The sequence below is a fragment of the Pundamilia nyererei genome, unplaced genomic scaffold (genome assembly GCF_000239375.1).
Source record: "Pundamilia nyererei isolate P.nyererei 1_Seehausen unplaced genomic scaffold, PunNye1.0 scaffold00012, whole genome shotgun sequence".
In the NCBI taxonomy this organism is placed as follows: Eukaryota; Metazoa; Chordata; class Actinopteri; order Cichliformes; family Cichlidae; genus Pundamilia; species Pundamilia nyererei.
The window spans coordinates 2,635,781-2,646,369 of record NW_005187413.1 but is presented as its reverse complement, the minus strand read 5'-3'; the positions used below and the strand labels follow the sequence as shown (position 1 = coordinate 2,646,369).

At 42.2% G+C, this 10,589-nt stretch overlaps 1 protein-coding gene across 2 annotated transcripts in view; it reads right to left on the bottom strand.

Annotated features, from left to right (window-relative positions):
* Positions 1-691: 691 nt before the first annotated feature.
* ip6k1 (inositol hexakisphosphate kinase 1) overlaps positions 692-10,589 on the bottom strand; it is a 32,653-nt gene continuing 22,755 nt past the window's right edge. For both annotated transcript variants that reach the window (XM_005724434.2, XM_005724435.1), the window contains exons 3-9: positions 9,327-9,472; positions 8,921-9,047; positions 4,460-4,700; positions 3,989-4,170; positions 2,269-2,444; positions 1,610-1,843; positions 692-1,503 (exon numbers count right to left, since the gene is read on the bottom strand). In XM_005724434.2, the coding sequence (XP_005724491.1) occupies positions 1,030-1,503; positions 1,610-1,843; positions 2,269-2,444; positions 3,989-4,170; positions 4,460-4,700; positions 8,921-9,047; positions 9,327-9,443 (1,551 nt within the window). In that variant the 5' untranslated portion in view covers positions 9,444-9,472 and the 3' untranslated portion in view covers positions 692-1,029. The remainder of the gene's footprint in view (positions 1,504-1,609; positions 1,844-2,268; positions 2,445-3,988; positions 4,171-4,459; positions 4,701-8,920; positions 9,048-9,326; positions 9,473-10,589) is intronic.

The following is a 10,589-nucleotide window of genomic DNA, read 5'->3' as shown; positions in this document are numbered from 1 at the left end:
TGCAAATGTAATGTCAAGAAAGACGAAAAACTGATACACACTGTTTAAATTGGACTTATTGTTTAGCTGTAAATGCACGCTTTGAAAAATGTGAGATCAAACTGGGTTGTGCGAACTAAAATGAGTTTGACGCCCCTGCTCTAGTTTCCAGATTTGTACCAAAGGACAATAAGTACTCCGCTCTGATCTGGTTTTACCTGTTGCCCCTTTTTTGTTTTTCAAACTAGTTCACTTACAGATTTTAGGCGAACACAGAGAAACCGTCCTCTTCCAACTATGCACACTCATCATTCTGAAAGTGATGGTAAAATAAACAAAGCTCTATTCAGACTGGACTGTTCTGTAATTTGAATCTTTCCCAGAAAGACGTTCCTGTATTTTAAAGTGGATCTCATCCACAACTTCATTCCTTTTAACTTATTTTTAGCCTCCTGAATGACTGAAATGAGAGACATGTTCCTGCTGACAGAAACTTGTGAATGTCTTAAATCTGTCCATCAGGAGAAAGCTCAGGAGGTGCTCCACCACATCCTGTAATTTCAGAATGATTAAAATGGTGCCCAGAAAGACAAAAGTTACTTTAAAGATGAGCATGGCGACTACAGGGTTGTCATTTAGCTGTGGTTACGTTCAGGGAATGCATTATGTCAAAGGTCCTCACAAGAATAGAAGCACAAGCTGTGAGTGTATCTGTTGGTTCTCCGTATCATCTTTAATTGGCAGCCATTTTGGCTCCAATGTCCCACTTCCCTGCAGTTGCACGGCAATGTCCTGGAGAATCATGTTCCATATTTACAGCCGATTGTTGCTGGAAACACGGCTAGACAAACTGCACTGACAGCACAACCTGAACTATCTCACAACCAGCTGTGTGTGTGCGTATATGTGTGTGTGTGCGTGCGTGCGTGTCTGTCTATGTGTGTGTGTCTATCTTTGTGAGGACCAGTTATACTTTGGGTGTGAGGCTGGTCCGCACTGTGAGACAAACCTTCTCAGGTCCTCACAAAGATACAGAAGTGAGTGATGGAGCTACAGGTTGTCGTCCCGCAGGCTTTCCAGGATCTGGACAAGGCTCTCCAGTCCAAACATGTAGCCCCTGTCTGGCCCATCATGTACGGCTGTGTCGCCGCGGAAACCCTTGAAGGTGGAGTGGGCGAAGTCGATCATGCGAACGTCCACCAAGGGGGGCTGCTGGGGCAGGGGAGCGGGAGAGGGGAAGGAACCTAAACTGGGAGCCGAGGAGGTGGATTCTGGATGAGGCGATGGGGGGCGTGGGAGGAAGGAGTGGCAGTCTGACTTAGGGGGCGGGGCTTGTGTGGGAGGATGAGGGGAAGGTGATGGGGAGGCCGGAGCCATCAGTCCAGACCCCTGAGAGGGCAGGGATCCTGTGTCTGGCTTCTGGCTCATGTCCGTTTCACAGGGTGCATCGGGGGCCGGGCCACAGTGGGACTCTGCGGGTGACACTGAGGTCTTCGGTTGCCAGACAGAGGGGCTCTCGGGTTCCTACAGACGAAAAAAAAAAATCAGGTCAAACAGAGGGAATCAGAACACTTCCAAAATCAAAAAAAATTTAGAAGTATAAAAATAGTTATTTCAACATCAGGCGCACCTTTCCCTCATAGATGATGAGCAGCGAGGAAGAGTAGAAGCGATAGGATGCCTGCCTCTCCAGCACCGCTTTCAGGGTGCGAAGCTTATCCAGGATTGGCTCAAAGAGGTCCCGCCTCAAGCCCTTTCCGTTGTGCAGGTACTGGTAGAGGGCCTGGCGGAAGCCTTCGATCGACAGGCCGCGGCCGTAGTACTTGTTCCTGCACAGGTAGTGACCGGTGTTCAGCTGGTACACCTGCAGGGACAGGTGGGCAACAGCTCAGTACAACGTGAGTCTGGATTAGATATTAACAGATGTTCCCTCTGATTCAATTTAATCATTATAGCTGGAAAAATATGCATACAACCATTTATAATGTTTATTTACATATTTATTCCTTTCCCTCTAAATATTTCCACTAATTCGTGAAATTGTTAATATCATGATTATTATTAGTAGGACAATGAGAACTAGTGCTCTTTGTTGTCCTAATAACAGCAGACACGTGAGCTTATCTTGCAGAGGTGGTAGCAGATTGCAATGATATTGCACCCGCTTCTCCTGCAGCATTCGGTTTGTTGCGGGATCAAACAATAAACTAGTGTGTGTTTATCTTTTTGTTCAGGCCCCTGATGGACCACTGTTCTCATGTGTTCAGCGGTGCAAGTCGTCCTTTGTACCTGCATGCCACATACTCTGACTCCCAGCGTCGCTGAGGTGCTTTGTTCGCATTTCCTTATCTGCCTGGCTGCCTTCTCCTCCGAGGCGTCATCTCCGTGCTGCCGGGTGCCCATCTTCAGGTCCAGGATGCAGGGGTAAGAGAAGTGGTGCACCACGTTCTCTAACAACAGGAACTCTGGTTAAAAAGCTGCAGTTAAGGAGCCAACTGTCCTTGACCTCCACCCTTTTTTATGTTTGATCTCTTGTGCAAAAAGATCAAACAACTACTAAATCTAAAAAAACCTAAATGTATGCAAACAAAACACTGTGCACAAACTCAACTGAAAGTTAACGTCAGTGGGATATGACTGACATTAAGAACCCACCCAGGAAGGGAGAGATTTCCTCTCCTTTCAATCTTGATTTTTCTTCTCCCCAACAGCGCCATTAATGATTAAAACTAAAACAAAGGCCTTCTGAAAACCTCACTCTTAACAAAAGAAAAGCCTGTCACACTCAAAGATGACAGGCCTGGGCGCTGATTATTTTGGTTATGCGAGTGCTGTTTGTGTCTGTACAGTAAATATGGAGAACCTCTGAGGTGACAGCAGCGTGCTGAATCTGCTTTGACAGAAGACAGATGGAGCTTGTTGAGGACAAAGTGTGTGCTGCTCATTCACTCCCCTCAGCGCTAATATCCAGACAGCTGCAGGCTGCTCTCTTTGAAGCTGCAGATCAAAACATGACCTCTAACCTGATAACCTCCAGCCCTCCTCTTTATTCCCACTCTGGTCTGCACAGACTCTCTCTCACATTTACATTCGGCGCTTCCCATTATCTGATGGCCCACAGCTGGTCATTTGTTGTGTGTCATTGTAGAAAAGAAGAAAAGGGACAATGTCTCTGATACATGAAGATGTAAAAAAACAAAAACAAAAGTAAATCAGCATTTTAAAAATAAAAACAAAATAGGTAACAGGCAAAAAAGGTATTTGTGTAGAATGAATAGGTCATGTTCTCCATGTTTAACCAATCACCATCAAGACCCATCTGGGTAATTTTCAGGGATGCTAGGAAGTACTTCCTCTGGCAGACCTCTAAATCATGAGAAAGGTGCCTTTAAAAGCGTGACAATGTTATTCACTTCACCAATCAGTGTTTTTAATATGCTGTGATTGGTTAAATGTACCTTAAGGTACATTCATTAGCTTTTTTATCACCACTTAAATGTCAAGTAATGCTTCCCACCTGTTGGTTTGACCACCCTGGATGGCCAGAAAAAACAACACTAGAAGAGTTTGGGTCACTGGGAGAAAATACGACATCAAATGAAACTTGAATGAAGTTGAATGAACATGAACATCAGTTTTCAGTTTTCATACCTGACCTCAGCTTCAATAAAACCTATTGTGGATCACAAATAACTGATAAAACTGCAAAAGCTATCATATCCAAAGAGTATGTTTGAGTTAGTAATGATGAGATGTAGAATGAGACATTTCATACATCCAACTTAAAAATAAACTATGCAGGCATCGATCATATGAAAAACTAACATACGGTATTTTATCTTAATATAATTTTTGTACACTGGTTTATTCCTATTTCCTATGATCATCTTTGAAAACTAGGGCCAATTAAAATTTAATATATTGTCTTACTACACAGATCAGCAGGATAAACAGCAGGACCCTTGGTTACATGGTGTAAATGGACGTCAACACTTTTGGGGAAGGATACTGAAGAGCTTTCTGTCCTTGGACTCAGATCTCATGCGGCTGAGCTGCTGTTTGTGGCAGCGAAGGCTCCAGGGATTGTGGCTGATCTTCTCTGACGTCAAACCGCTGTTCCAGTCCAGCATCTGAAAGGGAACATCTGAGAGGACCTTTGGGTCGAGTCTCGGGCTCTTCAGCTCTGCCAGACTGCAGAGAGGAGGAGAGGGGATCGTTAAAAGCACTGCAGGTGACCCTCTGCTCTGACTGCTGCATCTACTGTGGGTTTCAAGGGTATGTTATAAATGTGACCACTGGACTGTTTGATGCCAAATGACCCAATATAAATATAAACTACAAGTTCTCTTGTTATCTGCCTTCAGCTTCTCTCCTTTGTCGTCAAATTTATGACATAGATCAATAAAATATTTTCACACGAACCGTCCTACATCAAGTGAAATCAGTCCACGAGTTCATTGTCTCCTCGAGTATATCTTACTTATCCGAGGTCTCTGTGTCGTGCGCCTCCCTCCGATCGAGCCGCTCCTCCTTGTGTTCAGAGGTGGATGAGGAGCGATGCAGGCTGCGGCGGGAGTGTTTCCTCCTCGGCTGCTCCCTCTCTGGGGGGTCACGCTCCTCATGCTCGCCGGCTCCTCCCTCCATGTTGCTCTCCACATAGGGGTAGGCCACCAGGTTGATGTAACCGTCAGAGTCACCTTCAAAGCACACCAGCACCACACCTGAGAGGACGGAGCCAAACACAGAAAGGATGTTGGGAATTATTAAAAACATTTCAGAGCAGAAGAGAAAAAACAGACTACTGGAATACTCTGAAATGCCAAAGCAGAAACATTGCATTTTTAAAGGTCAGTATTTTTCGTACCAGCGACCCACAGAAGAGTCAGGCTGAGTCCAACACAGATCCAGTTTTATTATTTTGTATGTATTTTTGTTTTTATTTTTATTAATCTGTCAGAGGTATACCCTCTCCATGATGTCATAAAAACCCAGGAGTAGAAAACGTCCTCAGGAGCATTTAGAGCAGTCTAAAACCTGAACTTTTGGCTCACAGGGATTTATTGTACATACACTAATGTCAGTATTTGAAACATTGGTAAAGTTTAATGTCAATATCTATCTATCCATCTATCAAAAAAAAAACATATGCATCAAGATGTACAGAGTGCTTCTAAAATTTGATTAAACAACGATTTATGGATAAAATAAGCAGACAGTATGTTTTTGTATAACAGATGTACGTTTGAACATCTGTTATATTTAGCTTTATAAACAGACCAGAGCATGTCATCCCTGCCAAGCCAGACACTCAACATCATCCATCTTAGTCCTAATTTAATTTACCTGTCAGTTTGCTCATCAGTGGAGAAGCAAACCCCAAATATGAATTTCAAACTTCCCTCAACAGCACAGAGCGAGTTCTCCATCCTCAGAAAACTTCACCTCCTCCTTACCCGCATCATAAGAAGTAATTTGATTTGACGGTGCCAAGCTGCGGCGGATGAAACAACCTTGACAGATACAGAAAGTCGTGCCTGGGCAGCTGTCCGTCTGTCTGCTGTTATTTAATCAGCAGGACAATGGGTAGTGGGCAGACATCCAGAGATAAATTTAGACTCCTTATGGAGCACACTTGTCATGGCACTGGGAGCCAGAACACCAGCGGGGTGGACTACTGGGAGTACAAGCCTCCGATCAACTGCAGTACAGAACCCTTGGAATACGGCCATCGTATCTCTTGTAAAGGAGCCAAGTGTGGCAGAGACGTGGATAACCGCAACAAGAAAACTTTGCAGAAATCTGTGGCATGGTTGTCCTGCCACTCCGCCCACAGAGCCAATCAGCAGCAGATGAAGCAGGAATGTGTTCAGTCTATGATGGCCAGAGACAAACACCGTCAGAGCCATCATGAAATCACACACTGGTTTGGTAAATCTCATTTTCAAGCATTGAGATAAGCATTTTCACTGATGCCGTTTTAGTGTTTTCAAACCAGATGTGACAAGTGAGGGGCGAGTCTGAATGTGAAACCACATGCTCAGTGGCTAATGAGTAGTCAATCACAAGTCACAAGCCAACTGACCGGATTACGTTCACACCATAAACAAATGTCTATGAAGATTGTTTGACACTGGACAGTGACCACCTTCTCCAAAGGCCCGTTCTGGTCTGTACATGAGTCCGACTACCATGTTCACACCTGCACAAGCAGACCACATCAAGAGGGTGAACAAACCTGAGCTCAATTTAAACAGACTAAATGCCACAGGAGTGAAGAGTGGAACATTCTCTTTATAATGTTGGTGCCTTAGTGTTGGCCTGAGAGTAAGTATTTTCTAAGGCATTCAAATATTTGGTGTCTAAGAGAGTGTGAGTGCATGGCCTGCAGTCTAAAAAGTTTCTAAAAACTGCACGCAACTAGTGCCAAAAAACACAAAACACACACAAAAAAAAACAAAGGCTACAGATGCAACTTAATAGTTGCATCTGTTAAAACAAAAAAAGACAAATCACTGCAGTTTAAAAGAACACCTTTTCCAAAGCAGGAAATGCTTGGATGATGTCTCAATTAATAAGAGAATAGTATATAATCTGACTATGAGCTCAAACCTGCTAAGAGTCAGTAAGCAGTGCTCAACTGAGACGCTGCTGTTTAGTCTCGTCTGCCTTCCTTTTGGCAGACATTTTGATATCACAGAAATGAAACTAATGCGTCATAATGAAGCCTGCGTTTCATTTGCGCTTTAGTGGTCTTTGACATTTGCTTGGGTCTGTTACTACAGCAAAATCAAGTAGAAACAGTCAGACTCTATGCCGGGTGACGATGAGCAGAGCAGCTAAAGCTCTCCTCTTCCATTAAACATCCGTACTTCCTTCCTTCTTTCCTGTCAGTCTGCCTCTCCATTCACCACCAAACATTAGAAAATAAGGAATATAGAGCATGAGTGTTTGATGCTGAACCATTGAGGGTTTAGCTCCCTTAAAAGAGACCTCACTGCTGTGAAATCAATAAAATTCAACTGTCTTTTACTACTGGCTTATTCAGGCTAACAGGAGGTTCGGGAAATGTCACAAAGACATTAAAAGACCTTTTCAGACCTCTTTGATGAGTTTTAAGAGTGCACACAGTTTTGCAGGGTACTGACTGCTAATACAGGGACTTATTTTAGATTTCCCAACTACAAACAGCAGTGCCTTACCCAAAACCTTACAGCTAGTGGTGTAGTGGTGCGGGAACTTTCAACGAGATTTTGTGTTTCTGCACGCTTGTCTTTGAAACCTATAAACAATCTGCCATAGTTAATGTGACTTTACATTCACTCCATTTAATAATACAGTGCTTTCATTTTCTTTCACCACAGCAGCTTGTTAACTGATCTCATTAACTGATACCCCCATGCTGCTGTCATTGTTCGCTTCTCTCTCTATGTTCAGGTCCACTGTATTTTGGATCCTGTACAATTAGCATTCGGTGGGATGTGGCTACGCCTGCTTGCCTTTGGGATCGAATATCAAGCAGGTTTTCCATGATTCGTTTATAGATATGACACAAAAAAAACCAATGTATGTAGGCCAAAGTGCTGAAGAGCTAAAAACAATCCAATAACTTTCTAAGATGTTTTCAAGATTAGAGTTTTATTGGCCCACAAAAGATAGGCAAACTAATTTAAACTAAAGCTGTAAAATAAATGTAGTGGAGAACACTATAAGTCCCCCTTCTAAATTTGCTTTTGTGTTGTGCAGGTATCACTATAACAGAGTGAGAGCAAGAGAGACCAGTGTAACTGAACACAACTAGTTTAAGTTTTTTCTTTATAGCTTTGTTGCTGTGGATCAGAGCAGCTGGAAAAAGAGTTTTTATATTTATACTTGCTGATCAGGTTACTGGAGAGAGGCCTCTAACCAGCTTTTAATCCTTTAAGTTTTTAACTCTTTCTTCCATGACAACATCACTTTACCTTTAATGATGAGTTTTGACACATCAGTATATATCAATAAAGATGTGCCGACCATGGGAACAGTTTCTGGGTTTTTCCAAAGGTACAAAGGCACAGACTAACCTCACTAACGTTTGATGCACACCCAGTCATTTTGTTTTATAAGCAGGCCTGAAATATGACAAAAACCTCCCACTTCATAAAAGAGGTTCAAAGGTTACTCTTCATTACTGTCAAGAGGTAAAGAGATAATAACATTTACAGCAGCAAGCACTGTTATTGTTGCTCCGAGAAAAATGTTTTTTTTTTTGTTTTGTTTTTTTACCCCGGGTTGTGAGGTAGCAGCCTTGAATTTGCTGGGTGTGTCAGAGAAAAGAGGCTCCACCATTCCCATAAACTACAGGCTTTTCTCATTTCTGTAAATTGTTCCTCCTCATGTGCTCCAACCTACAGCCTACAACCAGAACACAATACACCATGATGACGGATGTCCTAATTCCTAAAAGCAGGGGAGGCCGGCTGGAGGAACAAAAAAAATTGAAAAGACACAGATGATCTGCCCTTCACTGTTTCTGTGTGAGGTTTATTATTGTGTTACATTGGAAATTGTTATGAATTTAATTAAATGTGGCCCTAAATATAAACATGTCACGCACACTGTCTGATATCATAAAGTCCTCGCCATCTCCGACAGGAGAGGACTAAGACCCAAAGAGAAACGCGATACGACAGCTGCTATGTTATCAACCAGTTATTTGCACATAAGCACTCTCTTGAGTCAGTTTGCTTAACAAAACTGATTGCTCGCTGAATAGGCAAACAGCCAGACAATTAATTTACTCATTTTATTTATTTAGTTTTTTAAACTGGCCATTGTTTATGTCAGTTATTGCCTGCATTTAAGCACATCCCATAATGGAGCTGTAGAAGTACATCTGACTATAAACCAACAGCTATCTCCCGACTGCTGCTCTGGTACCTGACATCAGTGAGCAGTCACCGACCTTTATACTCTGGAGTGAACTCTTTCATCTCAGGAGGCAGGGACTCGTAGAAGCGCTGCTCTCTGCTGATGAGAGGCTTACACACCGTGTGGTCATCATAACGCATCATACTGGTGTGACCGCCCACCTGAAAACACAAACACATGCAGAACACATACATAAAAAGAGCTAACAGGCAAAACAAAAAGCTAAATGTCTTAACAAAGAGACGATATTTACAACTGCTGCCTCTTTACAAGAATATTAAAAAAATATATATTATACCACAATTATACCAGTAAGTGCTTTAAATTTACATGTAGTATGAACAACCTCTTAATATTTTTGTTTCTGAATGTTCGGCAGTTTTCCTAATGCAAACATTCCTTTTTTAGATAAAGATTTTTCACCCACTGTTAGCACTCACCTGGTGTATAAAAGGCTCCAGTGGAACGCCTCCTGCTCGTGGTCGTAGTGAAGCCCCTCCCCCTGTGCCCGCCCCCTGCAGCTTGCTGTCCATGTTGTTGGTGTGAGGGAGGCACATGGCTCCTGGCGGACGCACCGCGCCTCCTCCTGTAGATAAGAGGGAGATTTAACCATGAGGAAACAGCCGAAAAGTCCTGAACTCCTGCTGTAGTTTCAATACTGATAAAGCGAATTAATTTATCTTTGGAGTAATAAAGTTCAATATTGCACTATATTGAATACTGAACTCCACATTTTAAAAAAACGTCATATTTTGCATATAAAAATGAGTTCCTTGTGATTTTTTCAGTACTGTCTCAGTAAAACCTAAAATGAAACTGCTTTGTGGAAAATCTGTACTTCATGTCCATCAGTTTGTACAAGTTTTTACATGTTCCATTAAGTCTACTGCTTTTGGTATACCGAGGAATTCCTGACTCAGAATTAGCCTTCAGAGGTGACTCCACATAACAGTAAATGCAACTGTGTTATTTGATAGAAGCTTTGTAATTGGTGACTTACAAAACAAACATCCTACATGATAAAACTCATGCAGTTTTCTTTGGCAGGGAAGATGTTTCACTACCAGTATTTTACACAAGTAATAGGGTAAAAATATACATCTGCATAGTTGCATTTAAAATTACAAAGTTACGTTTTAGAGTCATTCTTGTCAGCCAAAACCTTTCATAATTTTCTCACCTGGATGGGCCTTTTAATATCTGGCATCTGGCAAACTGGCCGTTTATGAGCTTATTAATTTTATTTTGTTGGGTGACCAGAACAACATCAACAAAAAAAACATTCTCTTATAGTGTGCATTGTTACAGCATGTCCTTTCACCCTCTGTGGGAAGCCTGTCTCCCCTCTTAGAAAGCTGACAGATCGAAAGTGAGGTAACATTAGTTAATTACATAACAAGCGCAAACCTCTAAAGAGCTGACTATGAACCATTAGTTTAACTCTGAACAACACACTTTAGCCTCAGCTGTCTCTGGGCTGTGAGTTTACACGTGAATATAGCCAAGACTTGAAGTGACAGGAAATTTCAGTCAGACAACCTCTTTGTTATAAAATCTGTGTGTTATCTGTCCATGAAGCCAGATAACACACACCAATTAGTTAAACTGAAGGAATGTCTTAAAGACATAAAGACCTGGATGGCAGCTAACTTTCTGCTTCTTAATTCAGATAAAACTGAGGTTATTGTACTCGGCCCTGAAAA